This window comes from Callorhinus ursinus, unplaced genomic scaffold (genome assembly GCF_003265705.2).
Source record: "Callorhinus ursinus isolate GAN/ISIS: 27379988/994484 unplaced genomic scaffold, GSC_fseal_2.0 scaffold51, whole genome shotgun sequence".
Classification (NCBI taxonomy): domain Eukaryota; kingdom Metazoa; phylum Chordata; class Mammalia; order Carnivora; family Otariidae; genus Callorhinus; species Callorhinus ursinus.
The window spans coordinates 7470144-7494170 of record NW_027397113.1 but is presented as its reverse complement, the minus strand read 5'-3'; the positions used below and the strand labels follow the sequence as shown (position 1 = coordinate 7494170).

The 24027-nt window shown below is 36.6% G+C and overlaps 1 protein-coding gene across 1 annotated transcript; it reads left to right on the top strand.

Annotated features, from left to right (window-relative positions):
• Positions 1 to 358: 358 nt before the first annotated feature.
• On the top strand, positions 359 to 23508 carry LOC112829501 (solute carrier family 22 member 10-like). The gene is made up of 11 exons (XM_025879130.2): positions 359 to 372; positions 548 to 982; positions 2247 to 2350; positions 13100 to 13254; positions 13357 to 13525; positions 14946 to 15069; positions 16316 to 16431; positions 18278 to 18492; positions 20667 to 20775; positions 21462 to 21665; positions 22975 to 23508. The coding sequence occupies exons 2-11, from the start codon at positions 581 to 583 to the stop codon at positions 23042 to 23044; spliced, it is 1668 nt and encodes a 555-aa protein (XP_025734915.1). The 5' UTR covers positions 359 to 372; positions 548 to 580; the 3' UTR covers positions 23045 to 23508.
• Positions 23509 to 24027: the final 519 nt, after the last annotated feature.

Sequence of the window (24027 nt, the reverse complement as noted above, 5' to 3'; positions counted from 1 at the left end):
TCCTGGTGTGATTTAAACAGAAGTGCAATATCAGTCACTTTTCAGTAGTAATTGCACCACATTCCACTTTGTTCTAATTAAAAACAAAGGATAGTATATCTTAGCTATTTTAATTTAAATTCAGTACCAAGCAAGAAAAACACTTGCTTTTTATTCTTTCCACAGAAAAATCACACAGCCATTCACTTTTTGCCTCTCAAACTCCATATTCTGGAAATGACTGAAGATTGCATGGCAAGCTTATTTTAGTTTATTTGGAGAGTTGTGTACAGGCCAAAGTCCAATGCTCACTCAGAAGATCACTGAGGGCAAACACATTCAGAGATTAAAATTTTAAACAGATTTCTTTGTCAACAGATAGAAGTGTCTCAGGTAAGTAAATTTCTCTGTGACTTTATTAAAAAATTAACATCTCCTGATTCCAGAAGGACTGGGGATACTGCTTCCACTGCTCTGTTGTAGGAATGATTGATAAGAAACTGGCACTGACTTAGTGTGAATTAATGAAAGGAAACTATTTTCTCCCTTTGGACTTTTCTCCATAAAGTCTCCCCTTGAGGACAACCTGTGTTCACACTCAATGGCCTTTCAGGAGCTCCTGGATCAAGTTGGTGGCCTGGGGAAATTCCAGATCCTTCAGATGGTTTTAATTCTTCCCTCTTTGATGATGGTAATATGTCAAATATTGTTGGAGAACTTCACTGCAGCCATTCCTGGTCATCGCTGCTGGGTGCACATCCTTGACAATGACACAGTTTCTGATAATGATACTGGGATCCTTAGCCCTGATGCCCTCCTGAGAATCTCCATCCCACTGGACTCAGACTTGAGGCTGGAGAAATGTCACCGCTTTATCCATCCCCAGTGGCAGCTTCTTCATCTGAATGGAACCTTCGCCAACATGACTGAGCCAGACAAAGAGACTTGTCTGGATGGCTGGGTGTATGACCAAAGCTCCTTCCTCTCCACCATTGTGACTGAGGTAAGCGGCTCCATTTATCTCTTATGAATATACAGTCTGGGTGTTTATTTATTTGTTTATTTATTCATACAATTTCTTTTCTTTTCTTTTAAGATTGTATTTATTTATTTGACAGCGAGAGAGAGAGAGAGTAAGAGAGAAAGCAAGCACAAGCAGTGGGAGCAGCAGAGGGAGAGGGAGAAGCAGGTTCCCCCTGAGTACTGGGGCTAGAAGTGGGGCTAGATCTCAGGACTCCTGAGTCATGACTTGAGCCAAAGGCAGACACTTAACTGACTGAGCCGCCCAGGTGCCCTGGGTGTTTAGAATAACAGAATAAACATGGTTCAAGTCTTTAGTTATTGTGTAGATACTGTAGTCAGCTCTCTTTCATTCTTTCAGCAAATAGTGATTTGCTTTATCTTTTTTTTTTCATTTAAATTTTAGCTAGTTAACATATAGTGTAATATTGGTTTCTGGAATAGAATTCAGTGATTTGTCACTTACATACATCACCCAGTTTTCATTACAACTAGTGCCCTCCTTAATACCCATCATCCTTCTAGCCTGCCTCCCACCCACCTCCTTCCATCAACCCTCAGTTTGTTCTCTATAGTTAAGTGTCACTTATGGCTTGTTTCCCTCTCTCATTTTTTTCTTTTCCCCTTTCCCATATGTTCATCTGTTTTGTTTCTTAAATTCCACATTTGAGTGAGAGCATATGGTATTTGCCTTCTTAACTGCCAAGCACTTACGTTGAATTTGAGGCCAGTGAAATCAACCAACTAGACATGAATTCCACTAAACAGTGTGAATACTAATGATTAGACAAGTAAGTACTTGATATAATGTGTGAAAAGTTATTTTTGGTCACTTGTTCTCAGCCTAGTTGCAAATTGGAAGTACCCGTATTAATTAAAAAAAAAAAATCTCCATGCCCTGGCTACTTCTCAGAGAAGAAGATCAGAGTGTTACACTCAAGGTAGGAAATGTAGGCATCAGTATTTTAGACAATCTCCTCAGTGTTTTTATGTGTGGCAAAGATTGAGAACCACGGAGGTATGGAGTGCTAAGCGAATATAAAGATTGGCCCTAATATAACCTAGAAGAATTAATTGAGGATTTCTAGAGAAAGTCATGCTTAAATTGAGACTTGGGTGATATAGGTAAGTAAATGTAGGGAAGGGAGGCTGGACAGTGTGTCCACTGACTGCTGTTGCAGCTGGTAAACACTGAGGGATTGTAAGCTGCTGTGAAACTCCTCTGTGCTGATTTCCTTCTCTTCCAGTGGGACCTAGTATGTAATTTTCAGCTACAGAAATCAATTGTTCAATTCTTATTCATGGCTGGAATGCTGGTGGGAGGCCTCATAGGTGGTCATCTTTCAGACAGGTGAGTGTCTCCCGATCACTACTGCCCTTATTCTATGGTGTTTTCATCAGCTTATGATTAACTCTTTCATAAAGAAGTGTTTATTGGGTTCCAATATGCAATTTATACTGTTGTGGGTGGTCTTGGTTCCCATGGAGCTAGAGAAGGAAGTGGAGAATTAGAGTCTGTATGATAAATGCCATTTTGTTGCCACAAATATCTTTGTACAGGACATAGAAATGACATCTCCATAAAACCCGTGGGCATTTCAGAACAATATTTATCAGAAGGTACCATAATACTTCATTTAGAAAGATGAGAAGGAGTTACCTATGGGCAGGGAGAGAAAGGTACTCCAAGACGGGGGTTCAGCTTGTTTAAAGACTCAGATATGAAGAATAACATTGAAAGCCTTCACCAAGTCTTCTGTGTTAAGTCCCTACTGGACCCAGTGCTTGTAAGTTTTCAGACTGATCATCATGCCACGGTTGCCTCACTGTAATTAGTAGACATTTCTATAAAACATAATAAGGTGGTATTGAATTTATATTAAGAAATAATTGTGGCTAAATCTGGCTGTTTGATTTTGTAAAAAAAAAAGAGGGGGGAAGTGAGGCTTTTTAGAGGTAAATTTTTGCAACCGTATGAAGTCATTAGTCTAAAGACCTCGGGTGTCATGATTTGTGTAGTGAGAAATTTGGGGTATCCTGTGCCTGGCAATGCCCATCATGAAGTGGCAGCAAACCATGGCAGGCACACACTCAGGTCTCCCATAGAGGAAATGGGAGACTTAGAGTATCCTTTATCAGCTATTAGGAAAACTTACTTTAATCTTTCAGCTGAAAATTGAGAACTCTGAGTATATCACCCTAAATGTAATTCATAAAAGATCACAGGGTCAAAGTGTTGATATTGACCAATCTTTTGACTGAGTCTTTTTTTGGTAATTCATCATAAAATGCTGATTGATGAGTTTATATGAGCATAGGGTAGCAGATGTATGTGTGTGTGGTGGGGGGGAGGAAGTGGATATGGCAGGATAGGAGAGTAGAAAATTTGGTGAAGAAGACTGAGCCTTACAGCTAAGCCGCAGATTTTGAATTAAACATAGGTAAAAAGCTTCTGAACAATGGTCTTGGCACCAAAAGCACAGGCAATGAAGGCAAAAATAGACAAGTGAGATTACATCAAACTAAAAAGCTTCTGAACAACAGTGGAAACAATCAATAAAATAAAAAGAAAATCTACAGAATGGGAAAAATATTTGCAATCCATATATTTGATAAAGTGTTAATATCCAGAATATAAAGGAAACCACTATAATCAAGAGCAAAAACAAAAACAAAACAAATAACTTGATTAAAAAATGGGCAAAGGAACTCAACAGATATTTCTCCAAAGAAGACATGGAAATAAGTAACAGGTATATGAAAAGGTGCTTAATATTACTGACCATCAGGGAAATGGAAATCAAAACTGCAATGCAATATAACCTTACAACAGTTTAAATGTTTATTATAACCAAAAATTTGTTGTCAAGACCAATGTCAAGGAATTTTTCTCTGTTTTTTTTGTTTGTTTGTTTCCTAGGAGTTTTATGGTTTCAGGTCTAATGTTTAAGTCTTTAACCCATTTTGAGTTAATTTTTGTAAGTGGTATTGATAGAAGTCAAATTACATTTCTACATGTAATTATCCAGTTTACCCAGTACCATTATTGAAGAGACTATCTTGTCTCCGTTTTGTGTTATTGGTTCCTTTATCAAATAGTAGTTGACCATATTACTGAATTTTTAGATTAGCTTTAACAATTTTTTGGTTGAGCATTTAGGATTTTCACTATATAAGATCATATCACCTGCAAACAGAGACAATTTAATTCTTCATTTCTGATCTGATGTCTTTTATTATTTTTTCTTGCCTAATTGCTCTGGTTAGGACTGCCAGTGCTATGATGAATAGGAGGGGTGCAAGTGGGCACCCTTGTCTATTCCTGAATTTAGAGGAGAATCTTTCAACCCTTTACCATTGAGTATAATGTTAGCTATGGGCTTGCCATATATAGCTTTTATTTATTTATTTTATTTTATTTGCTTTTATTTATTTCATAGGTTTGGTATGTTGTGTTACCATTTTATTTGTTTCAAGATTTTATTTATTTCTCTTTTGATTTCTTCTTCTAGTTCTCCAGTTGTTTAATTTCCACATATTTGTGAATTTTCCAACTTTTCTTCTGTATTTCTAGTTTCATCCTATTGTGGTTGCAAAAGACACTTGATATAATTTCAATCTTCTTAAATTTGCTAAGACATTTTCTTGGCCTAACATATAATCTGTCTTGGAGAATGTTCCATGTGCACTTGAGGAAAATGTGTATTCTGCTGTTGTTGGGTGAATGTTCTATGTGTATTTATTATGGTCATTTTTTCTAAAGTACAGTTCAAATCCAATGTTCCCTTATTGATTTGCAGTCTGGATGATTTATTTATTGTTGAAAATGGAGCTACTATTTTTGTGTTTTTGTCTGTTTCTACCTTCAGATCTGTTAGTATTTGCTAATATATTTAAGTACTCTTATGTTAGGTGCATATTTACTTATGATTGATATATCTTGTTGATGAATTAAGCTCTTTATAATTATATAATAACCTTCTTTGTCTATTGTTTTTTTTTAATTGGATAATTCAATCCATTTGTATTTAGAATAATTATTGATAAGTAAGGCTCAATAATTCCATGTTATTAATTAATTATTTCCTGGCTGTTTTTAAAATTTTTTATTGTTATGTTAATCACCATACATTACATCATTAGTTTTTAATATAGTGTTCCATGATTCATTGTTTGTGCATAATACCCAGTGCTCCACGCAGAACATGCCCTCTTTAATACCCATCACCAGGCTAACCCATACTCCCACCCCCCTCCCCTCTAGAACCCTCAGTCTGGCTGTTTTTTTATGTCCCTTACTCCTTTCTTCCTCTTTTGCTGTCTTCTTTTGTGAAGGATCATTTTTCTTAGTGGTATACTTTGATTCCCTTCTCTTTATACTTTGTGAATCTAATGTAGCTTTTTGTTTGTGGCTACTATGAGGCTTACAAAAAATATAGATATAATAGTTTATTTTATAGGTATAAAATGAATGAATGAAATAAATAAATGAACCTTAAGTTCATTCACATACAAACACTACCCTTTTACTTCCTCTCATCTATGTTTTTGTTAAGTGTTCTTATAAAAAATAAAATATAAGAAGGTGAGAGAAACCTTTTGCAGTTAATATGTATGGCATAGTTTGTCGTGATGATTTCACAGGTGTATACTTAATTCCAAACTCAAGTTGTAAACATTAATTATGTACAGGTTTTGTATGTCAAAATAGAAAAGCAAAAAATTAGATAATATATAAGCACTAAGTCTGGTCTTTGATCTGGAGTGCCATTGTTTCTAAGTCCTCTTAGCTGACAGAACAAGGAACTGCATGTGTGTATTCTAACCCATGTACATAAACATGTGTATAAATATTTCTATGTGTAACCATCTGCATGTATATTAAGATACACATGAGTTCATACTAACATCCCCACTCTTATCTGTTACTATAATGACCATTCTAGCCTCCTTCCTTTGCTTCTCTGTGAATTCCCTCTCCAAAAGTGAAAAACTTGTGTTCTACCAACCACCATCCACATAGTCATTTGTTCAATTCCAGTATATACATGCACCAGCATCAGAATTGTTAACCTGAAACCTCCTTGGGAAACAACTTTTATCAACTAGATTACAGGACATATGTGTAGTTTCTTTAGCCTTATATATTTTATGCGTGTCAAAAATCATTTAGAAACTTACATGCTATTGAAGTTGGCATTAAATTCAAACTATATTGTTTTAAATTTTGGATGTTAAATGTCATCACCATGGTAACCACAAAGAAATATCTCATAATATGCACAAAAGGAAACAAGAAGAGACTCAAAATGGTTCATAACAAAAAATCAAGTAAACATAAATGAAGGCAGTAATGGAAGAAATGAATGATGAAAAAGGTGTGAGACATACAGAAAACAGCAAAATGGCAGAAGTAGTTCCTTATCGAACTAGATAAAATAGATAAAATCTTCCTAACAAAAGGCAGAGATTAGCACAATGGATAAACAAAACATGATCCAGCCATAATAAAACATGGTGCAACCATATGCTGTGTACAAGAGACTCAGTTTAGATCTATAGACACAAATAGATTCAAAGTGAAAGGATGCAAAGAGGTATTCCTTAAAAAATTGTCATTAAAAAAGAGCTGGGTTGGTTATAATAATAGACAAAATAGACTAAGCCAAAAATTGTTACAAGAGACAAGGACATTATATATTGATACAAGGGTCAGTTCATCAAGAAGCTGTAACAATTATAACCATATATGCATCAAAGAAGAAAGTCCCCCAATATATATAACAATCATTGGCACAATTGAAGAGCAAACTAATTCTCTAGTAGTAGTTGAAAACTTCAATGCCTCAATTTTTTTTACTTTATTTTTATTTGTTTGTCCATTATTTGTTTACTTATTGCAAATTATGTAGAATTTAAAATGAATGCATTTTAATCGTGTTGTTTGATGAGTTTTGACAAAGGCATAAACAAGTGTAACTACCAGCTCACCAACCATGATGGAAATATGGAAATTTCTATCAACCCAGATGGAACTCTTGAACACTTTTCAGGCAATTTGCATCCCTCAGAAACTATGCTGATTTATATGAGCATAGAATTTTATCTGTTCTAAAACTTCATAAAACTGAGTATTTTTTTTTGTGTTTGACTTCCCCAGCTGAACTAAAAAATTGACATTCCCACATTTGGTTGCATTTAGCTGTAGTTCTTTTTTTTTTTTTTTAACTTCTGAACTTCAGCTAAAATCATTCTCTTTCAGGACATAAGTTTTCGTTTTTCTTGGATAACTGTCTAAGAGCAGAATTGTTGCATTACAGGTCTATTTTTAACTTTATAAAAATACCTGATTTCCAAAGTGGTTGCTGCATTTGTAAGTTACACTGAAAAATTATGAGATTTTAGTTGTTCTGTTTCTTCAGGAATATTTGGTAATGAGATTTCAGTATTTATCAACACTAGTGGCTGTGAAGTGGTATTTCATAGTTTGAATTTGCTACTTTCTGATATCTAGCAATGGCAATCTTTTTTAAATGTGCTTGTTGGTTATTATTTTATCTTACTTTGTGAAGTCATAAGTGTTTTGCATTTTTGGATTATCTTTTTATTGATCTGTAGAAGTTATCAATATATTCTGTTAAAGTCCGTCAGAGATATTTAGGGAAATATTTTTTCCTCAGTCTGGCTTATAGTTTTTTTCTTGTCTTTAAATGATTTATTTGGAAGAGCAGATGTATTTAGTTATAATATAGTCTAGTCTATTTTTTTCCTTTTATTCTTAGTCATTTTTTGTCTTATTTTAAAAAATCTGTTTATCACAGGGTTACATAATATTTTACTATATTTTATTTCTTATACTTCAGCTTTTATTTGTGTATGATGTCAGGTAGAAGGTTGAGGGATTGTTTGTTTGTTTTCCTTTCATTCAGATACTCAGTTTTTCCCCGCATCCTGTGTTGAAACTTTTTTTCTTTCCAGGTACTTGCCTTCATACCTTTGCCAAAAATTAACAAAGTTTGGACAAATAAAGATGTGGATTAGTTTGCAAATCTTTTGTTGAGATTAATTGTATTCATGAGGTTTATTGGTGTTAAATATAATTTTCTTATACTTTACAAATTTTTAGTAATATTTCCTCTTTCATTTCTAATCTTGGAAGTCTTTATTTTCTCTCTTCTATTCTTTATCATTCTTCCTTTTTTTTTAAATTTTTTATTATTAACATATAATGTATTATTTGTTTCAGGGGTACAGGTCTGTGATTCATCAGTCTTACCCAACACACAGCACTCACCATAACACGCACCCTCCCCAGTGTCCATCACCCAGTCACCCCATCCTCCCACCACCCTCCCCTCCAGCAACCTTCAGTTTGTTTCCTGAAATTAAGAGTCCCTTACGGGGGTGCCTGGGTAGCTCAGTCGTTAAGCATCTGCCTTCAGCTCAGGTCATGATCCCAGGGCCCTGGGATTGAGCCTTGCATCAAGATCCCTGTTCCACGGGAAGCCTGCTTCTCCCTCTCCCACTCCCCCTACTTGTGTTCCCTCTCTCACTGTGTCTCTCTCTGTCAAATAAATAAATAAAATCTTAAAAAAAAAAAAGAGTCTCTTACGGTTTGTCTCTCTCCCTGGTTTTATCTTGTTTCATTTCTTCCTCTCTTCCCCTATGATCCTCTGCCTTCTTAAATTCCACATATCAGTGAGAACATATGATACTTGTCTTTCTCTGATTGACTTATTTTGCTTAGCATAATACCCTCTAGTTCCACCTACATCGTTGCCAATGGTGAGATTTCATTTTTTGACGGCTGTGTAATATTCCATTGTATATATACACCACATCTTCTTTATCCATTCATCTATTGATGGACATCTGGGCTTTTTCCATAGTTTGGTTATTGTGGACATTGCCGCTGTAAACATTGGGGTGCAGGTGCCCCTTCGGATCACTACATTTGTACCTTTGGGGTAAATACCCAATACTGCAATTACTGGGTCATAAGGTAGCTCTATTTTCAACTTTTTTAAAAAAGATTTATTTATTTATTTTTTAACAGAGAGAAAGACAGCAAGAGAGGGAACACAAGCAGGGAGAGTGGGAGAGGGAGAAGCAGGCTTCCCGCCGAGCAGGGAGCCCAATGTGGGACTCAATCCCAGGACCCTGCGATCATGACCTGAGCTGAAGGCAGACGCTTAACGACTGAGCCACCCAGGCACCCTATTTTCAGCTTTTTGAGGCACGTCTATACTGTTTTCCATAGTCAGTGCCTCAGATTTAATAATGGAGTAAACATATAGAAAGAAGAACAGTAAGGAGATAGAGGACTTGAGCATAAACTAGCATGGCTGACAGACATTTGCTGAACTCTCTATCTGACAACAGTAGAATATACATGCTTTTTGAGCGTATGTGGAACATTATTTAGACCAGACTGCATTATAAGGCTCAAAACCAGGAATCAATAGGGTTCAAAAGATCAAAATTATATAAAACATTTTCTCTGATTACAGTAGAGTGAAACTAGAAATCAATAGCAGAAGCAAAACTGGAAAACTCGAATTCATGGAAATTAAACAGCACACTTACAGACAACGAATGGGTCAAAGAAGAAATCACAAAGGGGATTAGAAAATACCCAAAGATCAATTAAATAAAAAATTCAACATAACAAAATTTATGGGATGTAGTGAAGACAATGCTCAGTGGGAAATTTATAGCTATAAATACCTACATTAAAAGAGGAAAAAGAAGGTAATGATGTGAGCAAGAGGGCAGAATAGGAGGTCCCCAGCCTTATCTGCATATTGAAACAATGATTTAGCAGTCATTCACACACAAAAATGCTTTTGTGGGAACCTTGGGATTCAGGTCAGAGGTTTCAAAAGCTCAGTAGAGCTAAGACTGAGAAGGGTAGCCTTGAGAAGCACTCTAGTACCAGGCCCACTGATTGTGGTCTTAGCTGTAGACCTGAAAGGAACCTGCCCCCTGCAGATCCAGTTCCAACCTAACTTTTCTGTGACTCTGACACAGCCCCATCCACCAAGGGACCCAGGAAGTACCATGCTCATTGGTGACCTTGATTACAGACACACTGATCTCAGACCTTACCGAGGACCTTGAAGTGGACCTGTGACCCTGCACACCAAGTTTCAGAGCAGTCTTGCCAGTCCAGGGGCCTGGCAGGAACCACACCAACCCATACCACCAGTAAAAGGCCCACTGACTGGGCCTGATCGTGGAACACACAGCAGCCACATGACCCAGCTCCAGCCTCTCCCAACCATGATCTTGGAGGCAGTCCCAACAGTCTACCTAGTCAGGAGGAGAAGATATTTACCTGCCAAAACCAGTCTATAAAGTCAAGAAGTGTCTGCTACTTCAAAAAAAAAAAAAAAAAAAGCTGAACCTCAGATCCAGATGAGATTCCAAGGGCATCCAAATAGTCAAACAATGTTGAAAAAGAAGAATAAATTCAGAGGACTTATGCTTCCTGGTTTCAGAATTACTACCAAGCTACAGTAAATGATTAATACGGTTTTGGCATACAAATAGACATATAAACCAATGTAATAGAACTGAGAGTCCAGAAGTAAACTCACATATTTATAACCAACTGACTTTTGAACAAGGGTGCCAAGACCATTCAATGTGGGAAAGAACAGGCCCTTCAGCAAATGGTGTTGAACAACTAACTTTTCACATAAAATAGAATGAGGTTTACCCTACGTGCACCCCAATGTTTATAGCAGCAATGTCCACAATAGCCAGACTACTGTAATGTGGAAAGAGCCAAGATGTTCATCAACAGATGAATGGATAAAGAAGATGTGGTATATATATACAATGGAATATTATGCAGCCATCAAAAAAACCGCTGAAATCTTGCCATTTGCAACAACGTGGATGGAACTAGAAGGTATTATGCTAAGCGAAATAAGTCAATCAGAGAAAGACAAGTATCATATGATCTCACTGATATGAGGAATTCTTAATCTCAGGAAACAAACTGAGGGTTGCTGCAGTGGTGGGGCTGGGAGAGATGGGGTGGCTGGGTGATAGACATTGGGGAGGGTATGTGCTATGGTGAGCACTGTGAATTGTGTAAGACTGATGAATCACAGACCTGTACCTCTGAAATAATACATAATACATTATATGTTAAACATATAACACATATAATACATTATATGTTAACATATAACAAATAATACATTATATGTTAAAAAAAAAGAAGATAGTAAGAAGGGAAAAAGGAAGGGGGGGGAAATTGGAAGGGGAGATGAACCACGAGAGACTATGGACTCTGAGAAACAAACTGAAAGTTTTAGAGGAGAGGGGGATGGGGGATGGGTTAGCCTGGTGATGGGTATTAAGGAGGGCACATATTGAATGGAGCACTGGGTGTTATACGCAAACAATTAATCATGGAACACTACATCAAAAACTAATGATGTAATGTATAGTGACTAACATAACATAATAAATAAAAATTTAAAAAATGATAAAAGAAAAAAAGGTTTATCCCTACCTGATACTTTATGCAAAAATTAACTCAAAATGAGTCAATGATCTGTAAAGCTCTTAAAAGAAAGCCTAGAAGTAAATGTTTACAACCTTGTGTTTGGCAATGATTCTTAGACTCCAAAAGCACAAACAACAAAAGAAAAATAGGTAGATTGGATTTCATAAAAATTAACATTATCATTATCAAGGAAGTTAAAAGACAACCTACAAATGGATGAAAATATTTGCAAATCATATATCTGAAAAGGGCTTACTATCCAGAATATATAAAGAACTCCTACATCTCAATAACAAGATGATAAATCATAAAAAATCAGCAAAGAACTTGAATACCTATGTGGAGAAATTGAAACACTTGAGCATTGATGGTGAGAATAGAAAGTGGTGCAGCCACTGTGGAAAACAGTTTGGTAGTTCTTCAAAAATCTGAACAGAATTGCCATACAAACCAGCAATTCCCTTCCTAGGTGCACACTACAAAAAATTGAAAACAGGGACTTCAACAGGTAGTTGTACATTGATGTTCATGACAGCATTATTTATAATAGCCAAAGGTGAACAATCCAAGTATCCATCAACAGATTAATGGATAAACAAATATATTATATATACACAACGGAATATTATTTATCCAGAAAAAAAGAATGGCACATCGTACAACATAAATAAACCTCAAAACAATTGTGCTAAATGAAATAAGACAGGCACAGAAGGACAAATGTATAAATCACCTTCTATGAAATATCTAGACTAGGCAAATTAATGGAGATAGAAGGTAGATTAGAGATTATTAGAAGGATAAGAGGGAAGGGGAGAATGAGGAATTATTGCTTAATGGTTATAGAGTTTTTGTCTGGGGTAATGAAAATGGAAATTGTTGTGATGATTTTGAAACATGATGACGGTAATTAACCACTGAATTGTTTGTCTCCAAATGATTAAAATGGCAAATTTTGTATTGTATATTTCTTACCACAATAAATATATTCAAAACTGTTTCCAACTATCATTGTGAATTGTGTATCTAATTTTGTCAAATTTGTTTCATGTGTTTTGTAATTTTTTAAGTGTATATACATTTGACATTTTCAGCATTATTTCTGGAAATGTATTCTGTTTTGAAATTTATTTTATTTGATATTAATATAAAGACTGCAGTGTTCTTATTACTATATGAATTGTATATCTTTTTCTATCAGTTTACTTTCAACATATAGTATTTTAAGTATGATTCATGACAGCATATAGTTTCTTTTTTTAACCTATTCTGATAATCTCTATTATTTGATAGAGTGTTTGCACTATTAGCAATTAATTTGATTAATTGTGGTTGTTGTTATGGTTTTGTTTCAGTCTAACATTTTTTTTGTTTTCTATCTTATTTCTTGGATGATGATAATGATCATGATGTGGGATCATTTGTTTGGGATGATTCTTAACAAAGAATCACTTGTTAAAATATTCTCTAAATTTCAGAGTATGCTTTTGGTTTTCTTAAGTTTTGTTTTTGTTTTTTGTTTTTCCCCCCACAAATTCTTATTGCTCCCATAATCTAATCTGACTCTCTGTTTCTTAGGTTTGGGAGAAAGTTGATTCTCAGGTGGTGTCTCCTACAGCTTACCATCTTTGGGACCAGTTCAGCTTTTGCCCCCACCTTCCTCATTTACTGCTCACTACGCTTCTTGTCAGGTTGTTCTTCCATTGTCATCCTGACAAATGGTGCTATGCTCAGTAAGTCAACAATTTTGATCTTCTCCATTTTCCAAGCCTTGACTTTGACCTTGAAATTTCACCTTTATCTGACATTAATATCCCAGTTGGGTTTTCTTTCAGTCGTAGAATGGATAAGGCCCCCATCTAAAGTCATGGCAATAACACTGATAACTTGTGCCTTAAGTATGGGACAGATACTATTGGGAGGACTGGCATTTGCCTTTCGAGAGTGGCGCACTCTGCAGCTGGTGGTGTCTGTACCTTTCCTTGTCTTCTTTCTCTCCTCAAGGTATGGCCTTCTTTCTCATTTTGCCTTATGGAAACCTGGGAAGAAAATGAGGACTGAATTGGGATATATTGATTTTCTTATTTCCTGGACCCTTTCTTATTGTCTGGGCCTAAACCTCATGTTTCTCATCTGTTCAGGCTGTGTAGTTTGATAAGCAGAACAGGAAGTAGTAATGACCTTTCTGTGTGGGATTCCTAGGTATTTTTTGTTTTGTTTTGCTTTAAGTCTTACCCAGTATAGTAGTCATAGACTTATTCCAATATTATTTCCTTAATATAAAATATAGACTCAAATATTTCAAAAAGAAATACTTTTAATTCTTTTTTTGGTTTTGGGATGAATCAGGTTATGGTAGTTTTTAGATTTTCATTTTTGTAGATGAAGTTGGATAAAAGGAATAAGGCAGCAAATTTATTCATAAAAGAGCAGCATGGTTTCTTCAGTACTAAAGATTGGCATGCAGATTGGATGATTAACATCATGTGTTTAGCACTCCCTTTTCCCTTAAATAATTTAAACAAACATTTATTTATGGATAACTTCATCCCTGTACTTAAAACCATCTAAAGGAGAGTGAGGTTTATTTCATCATGGAGACACACTATAGATTTAATACAATGAGATGAGTTCAGAGAGAGAGGAGAGTGTAATCCATGCCAGACTCACCCATTATGTCATTATATGCTACAAGGAAGATGGTACTACTGTTCCCATTTTATTGATGAGAAAATTGAAGCAGATGTAAATAAGTGACTGCCTTATGTGTAAATTACCAACATAGCTGGTAGTGGCAGGAGTACTTCTAATCTTTGTTGGGCTTTAAGCTTACATAATTTGGGGACTTCTTTTTTTTTTAAGATTTTATTTATTTATTTATTTATTTGAGAGAGAGTGAGAACTAGAGAGAGAGAGAGAGCACACACACAGAGGGAGAAGGGGAGAGAGAAGCAGACTCCCCATTGAGCAGGGAGCCTGATGCAGGGCTTGATCCCAGGAACCCGGGATCATGACCTGAGCCAAAGGCAGGAGCTTAAACAACTGAGCCACAGGTGCCCGGGACTTCTTTTTTTAAAAGACTATATATTATGAGCACAAATTTGATAGAACCATGACAAGCTTTGGAAAGGAATTCTGCATGAGGAACTCTCAAGCTTAAGCTTCATACCTTCTTTGAAAATCTGTTGAGTAAGCAGAGAGGTGAGTTCCCTCCAAAGTCTGTGTTCCTGACCATGAAGATGTACTGCAATGGATTTGTCTTGCTTATATTTTCCTAGTATTTGTGAAACAAAACCTGAGTTTCTATTCCTAACCCAACAAGTGATGGATATTAGATGGAAGGCAAAAAGCATCTGTAGTCAATAATCATATGACAAATAAGCAAGAGAGAGTTGATTGCACTTGTGTGCTCTCCTTCCATCAGGCAGATAGTGGAATCTGCTCGATGGCTGATTGTCAACAATAAACCAGAGGAGGGCTTGAAGGCACTTAGAAAAGTTGCACACACAAATGGAATTCAGAATGCTGGAGATGCCCTGACCTTGGAGGTGAGCAGGAAATGGAAGGTGGTTACTGGGTTAGAGGGAAGACATAAGCTGACTCCACCTTCTTCTTATTGAGATAGACAAACTGTCTTCCTAAAAAGGGCAGCCAAGATGGTGAGTTCAGTTCCCTAGCCTTTCATGGCCACCTTACACAAAAGCTGTTTTGAGCACTGTGCAACCACCGCTTCCTTTAGTTTACTTCCTGATCTGAATCTATAATCTATAACTCTTGTGCATGGCCTGCACCTTTCCATGGCCTCATTTTCTTTTCCTTTTTCTAAATTTTTATTTAGATTCTGGTTATTTAACATATAGTGTAATGTTGGTTTCAGGATTCATATGACACCCTATGCTCAACACAACAAAGGCCCTCCTTAATATCATTTTTGCTGCCGAGGTCAAAGAGGTTGCTGCCTGTATGCTCCTCTAGGATTTTGATGGATTCCTGTCTCACATTTAGGTCTTTCATCCATTTTGAGTTTATTTTTGTGTATGGTATAAGAAAGTGGTCCAGTTTCATTCTTCTGCATGTGGCTGTCCAACTTTCCCAACACCATTTGTTGAAAAGACTGTCTATTTTCCATTGGATATTCTTTCCTGCTTTGTCAAAGATTAGTTGACCATAGAGTTGAGGGTCCATTTCTGGATTCTCTATTCTGTTCCATTGATCTATGTGTCTGTTTTTATTGAAATCTTGATATTTATAAGGATGTGGATGGAACTAGAGGGTATTATGCTAAATGAAATAAGTCCATCAGAGAAAGACAAATACCATATGATTTCACTCATATGTGGAATTTAAGAAACAAAACAGATGAACATAGAGGAAGGGAAGGAAAACTAAAATAAGATGAAAATTGAGAGGGGGACAAACTGTAAGAGATGCTGAACCCTAGGAAACAAACTGAGGGTTGCTGGATGGGGGGGTGCGTGGGGGGAGGGATAACTGGGTGAAGGGCATTAAGGAGGGCACTTGATGTAATGAGCACTGGGTGTTCTATGCAACTGATGAATCACTAAATTCTACCTATGAAACTAATAAAAAATATCATTTTTGCTGTTTAATATCCTGGAGTCTCCTTTAGCTTTCTACATCTTCTTTTATATCCCTTTCACACCTGTGATTTCATGTATAATAAGTTATGCTGGAAAGAAAGGGAGCATATCTCTCCTGTCCTGTTGGGTGCTGGGGTTCACCATAATTCCTGGCACTGTGTTGGAAAATGAAACATGTTTGTTGCTGTTTAAGAGTTTGAGATCCAGCATGCAAGATGAGCTGGAGGCAGCACAGACCAAAGCTACTGAGTTCGACTTGTTCCGCACCCCCAGCTTGCGTAAGAGAACCTGTCTCCTGCTATTTGTGAGGTGGGTTTCACATAGTGCATGACAACCTTAAAAAGGGGAAACATGAATCTATTTATTTCAAAGGTTCTAACAGTGTTGTGGGGGTGGGTGTGCTGACTTGGATATAAAAGATGAGGAAAACAGACTGAATACTGCTGTACTAGGAGATGGGCAAAAGGTTATAAAAAGACTCACCATATGATGAGGAGTTAATTGTGTCGTATTACTCCATAGTCTCATCCCTGGAGATTGATGCTGGGACTTCCACCACAGTACAGACTTGGCATTTAGTTTCCTTCATTTTTTTCTTCCAATTTTTTTTCAAATTTTTATTTAAATTCTACTTAGTTAACATACAATGCAATAAAATCTTACTAACACTAATATGTTAGGAATAGATTGTGAATAGATTGTGAATATATACAGCTCAATAAACACTTCAGTGTGTGCAAATGTAACCAGCACCTGGATCAAGAAAATCCTAATTCCTCAGAAGTTCCCTTCATAGATCCCCTACAGTGAGAACCACCATTACACTGGCTCCACTCTCATTTCCTCCTCACTGCTTGCATGCCCATAAAACTTACCAACTGTCCTGCTCCCCATCACCACTGAGAAGTGTTGCCTAGTCTTGACTTCCACATGATATAAATAATAAAATGGTTTTGTGACAGCACCCTCTCCTCAAGCTTATTTATGCAAGATTCATCCATGAGATGAACACCCTACAATTTCTTAATGTACTTCAATATCGCTGAACTTGTACTTGTTTCCAATTTGGGGTGTTAGCACTAGGAATTCCCTACAAAATCTTGTACTTTATCTCTTGAAGGGTATAACTACTTACTTTGGTAGGGTTGGGGGGGATTTTAAATTTAATTCTGAATTTTTGACGATTTACCAAAAAAAAAGCATATAGAACAACATATACCCACTGCCAAGCTTAAGAAAGTAACTATTGAATTTTACTATTTACCTCTTCCTAGACATATCCTAGGAGACTATGTCTTCATTTCACTGGATTGTGATTTTTCACTTTTCTCTTATCAACTAGGTCATAGGCTCAAGTTTCTGAGTCCTAGACAACTTGAGCAGAAAGAAAAGTAGAGAAAATTGTAAAAAAAGGACTTACTTGGTTAGAATTGCTGTGATCTGTGGTGGTTTTTTGGGCTGTAATGTCTAAATGTAGCTCTCTCTGGGTATAGCAGATCACTAAAGTGGACTCCTCTCCCTTAGATACTTTCTGGGTAAATTGTAGATCCCCATTGGGAACCTCTGATTATATTTCCTATTGTACAGTTGGTGCACATTTGCTTGAATTCTGACATTTTCTCTTAGCCCTAGAAAATCATATATGGGCCTTAAATTTCCTAGAACTGTGTCACACCTCAGGACATGGTGCCCCTAGATAAAGGGGACTTGGGTAGTCTCTTTGCAGCTCAGTCACTGGTTGATCAAGCTGAGCAAGAACTAATAGAGTTTTTCACAGTATTGGGGTTGAAAAGAGAAGGAGGACTCACAGCATACTGACTACCCTCAAAAAAGATATCCTTCCCCCCAGGTTTTAATCCTTCTCTATATCATTCAGTTTGGTGATAGGGACAGGTTATATTTCCCAGTCATTGCCAACTCTTTACTTAGGGACTCAGATGAAAGAACGACAGAAGGAGTATTGTTTTTATATATTGCCAGGCAATTATTTATAGTAACTTTAAAATTATACCTTAAAATAATGTATTATACAAATCAGACTGGCCCTTTGTTCTTTAACACTGACCACTAGCTGTCTGGGTCAATATAGTTATCAACTGCAGCATATAGGCTTTAAATCTTATGGCATGTGTCTTTCCTCCTTTGTTCATTACAGATTTGCAATCACAATACCCTTTTATGGCATCATGATCAATCTACAGCACTTTGGGAGCAATATTTTCCTGTTCCAGGTAGTCTTTGGAGCTCTCACTGCCATAGTCCGATGTCTTCCTCTTTTAGTACAGAATCATATGGGCCGTCGAACAACCCAGACACTTTTCATGTTCCTGGTGGGACTTTCTGTTTTGGTCAACACCTTTGTGCCCCAAGGTGAGAGAAGGCTGGACTTTGGGGGGAAAGAGGTGTCTTTTCCCCATCCTTTAGGGATTGTATTGGTCACACTTGCTTGAGGCTGAGTAAAGAGAAGTGCCAATTAAGAGCTAAATATTCCCCCAAACCAATCTGAGGGTTTAAAGCAAATCCTGCTAAGAAGCTAACTCTAGGACTGGTTTTTCTGGTGATATTTTCAGAATATGTGGCTAATAGTATCCATTCTATTCTTTGGTCTAAATTATCTAAAAATTTAAGGTAATAATAACTCCAATAATAACTCCAGTATTTTCACTCTAATGATCTCATTTAAGCACAAAGCAGAATCCAGGGTCTAACTTGCCAATTTTATGCCTCTCTGTTCCACAATGTATAATAATCTAGAGACAAAGTGAGGGATACCAATCACTGCTCCTCTATAATGTACACACCACAAAGAGTCGGCTCAATCACAGAACTGTCCAGAATGAAGTTCTCCCTTTATAGAAGAGAGCTGTCATTATACAATTGTCATTACTAACTTTTCACCACTTTGCATGGGAATGTGTATTTGTATGACAGTAAAAGTGATTAAATAACTAAATGGAAAAAATAAGTTGTTGGGAAAAGAGCCAAAGGTCCACAAGGGGCAGCTCAGACATATATTTCTCTTCATCACATCCTAGAAGTATCTAGAAACTGGTGCCATTTATTCTTGACAGTTTCTTTAGGATAGCAATCGATCACTTGCATTTTGGCCTTTCATAGTTTTAGTAACAAGCATGAAGGGCTTAGGTTTCGCAATTACATCTCATGTGAGGACACAGTGTGATCACTTGCTCTACTTGGGCTCTTCATTACCAGCTTTGATGACTGTCTACTTCCTTATGCTCTGTATCCACATGTGAGTGTGGGGTTAGGTCATCATCACAATAGCTCTTGCTTATGGGAGTCTTCTTGACTTCCAGAAAATGTAAATTTCCCCCTTTTTTCAAGTAGTGAAGGAGTATACAATAGGAAAAAGGAATTAATCAGATTAAAAGCCTAGTATTGCATGGAGCACTGGGTGTTATACACAAAAAATGAATCATGGAACACTGCATCAAAAACTAATGATGTACTGTATTGTGACTAACATAACGCAATAAAAAAAATAAAATAAAAGCCTAGTCCATTCCAGTTAGATGAATTTGTAAGTTAATAGAATGATGGTATGTGATGACCAGGAGAACCTTAGTGGGCACTAAGCTTCAGGTATGTCCTAATGCAGGAATGTACCTTACAGCATTATAGATTGGTGGACTTTACTCCTTAGAATATCATTAATGATACAGGCTTACTCCCTTACAATAGAGTCTTTTCCAATATTATAAAGCTATAATTAGATTTCTTTATTTTTTAATATTTTTTATTGTTATGTTAATCTATAATTAGATTTCTTTTTATATTGGGCAGAAAATCAATTATCTGAAATTTTCCTTTATTGTTCCCAAATTCTGACATTTTTTTTCCCAAATAGAAGTTTCCATTCTTGGTTTCTTATATCTAACACTCTTCTAGATATGGCTTCTCTTCAGCCTGTCTACTAAAAGAGTAGTCTGGTTTTTTACTACTCTATCATGCCATACCCACCTCATGACCATGCGATATCTATACTAGGTTGACTGACACATCCAGGCTTACCTGGGATTTTCCTGGTTTTATCAATGAAAATCCCTATTGCTAAAACCCCCTAATTCCCAGGAAAACCAGGATCACTTGTCACTTTAAATTCTGCACTTTAATTTTAAAGTTTAGACAACTCTAAAGTTGTCAAGTTTAGAGCTGAGTCTTAGACTCAGTAATTGTCCACATGACTGTCCCACCTTCTACAATAAGGATATAATACTGGACAGAGTCAGTAAAAGCAAATTTCTGCCAGATTCACCTCTTCCTCTCCTTCTTTAGAAAATCTCAGATATACACAGAGATTTGCTGCAATTAACCCAGATAATTTTGTGGGCTTTCTAGCACCTATGTTGACAATTCTACATTTCTCAGCTTATCAACCACTCTGTGCTCTCTGACATAGAATTTTCTACAATATACCTCAAACAAACCAATAACCTACAAGTTTTTTTTTTTCTGGTTAAATTTGGTGGATGCTGATTCCTTCGGCCCAAATTTCTTAGTCTCACTGGTCTTTCTGTCTCTAGAAATGCAGACTCTGCGTGTGTCTTTGGCAAGTGTGGGAATCAGCTTTTCTGCTGCTTCTGTCACAAGTTTTTCTGTCCACCTCATTGAACTCATCCCCACAGTCCTCAGGTATGAGTTTTTGAATGTTCTGCCAGGGCATAAAACAGGACATTCTCAGCTAATTTGCACTTATTGCAGGAATAAACACAATAAGGCCTATTTATTATAGGGGTGCCTGGGTGGCTCAGTTGGTTGAGTGTCTGACTCTTGATTTTGGCTCAGGTCATGATCTCAGGTCATGAGATAGAGCCCTGCATAGGGCTTCATGCTGAGCATGGAGCCTGCTTGAGAATCTCTCTCTCTCTCTCTCCCTCTGCCCATCCCCTCCCACATACTTTCTCTCAAAAAGAGACCTGTTTATTATAAAAGCAATCATTTGTAATTGTAACTGTAATAATACGCTAACAACATTTTAGCCAAAGTTTATTGAAAGCTGACTTTGTGCCATGAACTGTGCTGAGCAATACTTTAATGCATCATCTCATTAATCTTTCAGACAACTCATCAGGGTAGGTGCAATGTGTAATAATATTTTGTGTAAAATTATGAAAATGAGTCTTAACATACTTTGAGCCTGACAAAGACAGCTAGAAAATCATAGAGCAAATCTAAAAAACAAGTGTTTGTCATCAAAGCCCATGTACTTAATAATTGTGTTCTAGCATCTTCCATCTTTTATCAAGTCAAAATCATGTATCTCATATTACATTCATAGATTTTTACCAGATTATTATGTATTGTTGTTTACTCCTCAGGGCAAGAGCTTTAGGACTAGACACAGTGGCTAGTAGGTGTGGGGCAACACTGGCTCCCCTCTTGATGACCTTAATGGCCTATCTTTCCACTTTGCCCTGGATCATCTATGGAGTCTTTCCCATCATTGCTGGTCTTGTTGTCCTTTTCCTACCTGAAACAAGGAATCTTCCTCTGCTTGACACCATCCATGATGTGAAAAATAAGTGAGTAAATCTTCTAGCCATCTCCTGGGAGGAACTGTGTGCCTGAGGTCTGTGGGTGAGAAAGGCAAAACACCACATGAGTCCTTCAGATCACTGAGAAGTTTCAGCTTTGCCTGGGATACTTCCATCTCAGGCCACTGCCTCTCATTAGTGGCAGGGTCACTTCTATCCCCTGTGAGTTCCAATCTAGATTGCAGAAATCCCCTCTGCCCAGATCTCATCAGTAGTTTCAGTGGTGAAGAGATGAAAATCGGCTCTGTTGTGATGGCACACACATTCATGATGGTATTTCATGATTCTGAGATCCACAGGAGACTCGGATATGAAGGGGAAGGAAATGCCATGGCTAATAAAGGAATAATGTTAGGAAGATCACACAAAGTTAATACTTTTTTGAAAAGATAATAAAAGAAAGAAATCTTGTTTAGGTGCCTTGGTATTCAGAGAATTTTGCTGCTACAAGTGATGGAAAGATTGAGGATAGAGAAAATAAGAAACTAGCAAAATATTTTAAATGAGAAAAAATGGTAGATTAGTTTCCTAGGGCTTCCATAATCAAGTTCCACAAACTGAGTGACTTAAACAGCAGAAATTTATTTCCTTACAGTTCTGGAGGCTGGGAGTCTGAGCTTAAGTGTCAGCAGGGCCACATTCCCTCTGAAGGCCTTAGGGAAAGGTCTGTTCCAGGCCTCTATTCCAGCTTCTGGTGTATCTTTGGCTTGTGGCAACATAACTCCAATCTTCACATGGCATTCTCCCAGGCATGCCTTTGTGTTGAAATTTTCTCTTTTGTGATACCAGTCATATTGATTAGGGGCCCATCCTACTCCAGTATGACCTCATTTTAACTAATTATATCTTCAACAACTATATCTGAATGTGATAATTTCACATTCTGAGATACTGAGAGTTAAAACTTCAATGTAGTAATTTGGGAGGGGGCAACACAATTCAACCCAAACAAATGGAGAGTTCCCTTAAGACTGTCAATCCACTTCTTGACTTTCCAAAGATGTCACTGGCCAGAGGTCTGAAAAGACCAAGTGAGAGTAGCAACTTTTAAAACTGCTTTCTTGGGTCTTACTGCAGGAATTTCTCAGATCTGCACAGGCAGCAGGGACTTTTCCAACATTAATATCAATATGCCATGAATTTTATTGGATTATAAAAAGCCAATAGTTGGAGGATCAATTTGTGCTTGTGCATGGAAAGCACACAAACTTATTTTTATCTTTTCTTTTTTTAATATTTGTTTTTGTTTGTTGGTTGGTTGATTTATTGGTTGGTTGTTTCTGTTTTGTTTTTCCAGCAAAGAATTCTCAAGAAAAGTAAATGAAGTAAATGAAATAAATTCCTCTGTAAAAGTGACAAAAGTTTAAGGTGTTTTCATGAGCTGATTGGTGAGGAAAAGAAAACTATGAAAGAAAAATAAAACACAGGAATTTTCTTTTATATCTACAAACTATCAAGAAAATATACTGGAAAATGAATCTCATTTGCATTTATTGTATTAATTTGCAGCTAAAGAAATAATTTGTGGGAACATGTAATTCTATGAACAAACTAATCTTTTTGGAAAGTAGTTGAAAGTTTCAAATTTATTGGCAAATTATTATTAATACACAAGATGATTCAGAAACAAAGGAAAACCACAGAATTAAGATGTAGCTGGCTGAGAGAGAGAAAAAAGATTACATGGGTGATGGGTATTAAGGAGGGCACTTGTGATGAGCACTGGGTGTTGTATGTAAGTGTTGAATTACTATATTGTACACCTGAAACTAATATCACACTGTATGCTAACTAACTGGAATTTAAATAAAAACATGGAAAAAAAAGAAAAGGAGGCAGACAATTTATTTGAAAAAATAATAGCTGAAAACTTCTCAAATCTGAAGGAAACAGATATCCAGATCCAGGAGGCACAGAAATTCCTACCCACCCCACCCCAATTCAACCCCGGAAGTCCACACCAACACACATAGTAATTAAAATGGCAAAAAGTAGTAGTAAAGAAAAAAAAATTAAAGCAGCAAAGCAAAAAGAAGATAGTTACATACAAGGGAAACCCCATCAGGCTATCAGTAGATTTTTCAGCAGAACCTTGGCAGGTCAGAAGAAAGTGACATGATATGTTCAAAGTACTGAAAGGGAAAAATCTGCAGCCAAGACTACTGTATCTAGCAAGGCTATCAATCAGATCAGAGGGAGTGATAAAAAGTTTCCCAGACAAACAAAAACTAAAGGAGTTCATGACCACTAAACCAGCCCTGCAAGAAATATTAAAGGGGACTCTTTGAGTGGAAAGGAAAGACCATAAGTAAGATTACGAAAAGTAAAAAACACAAAAGCAGTAAAAATA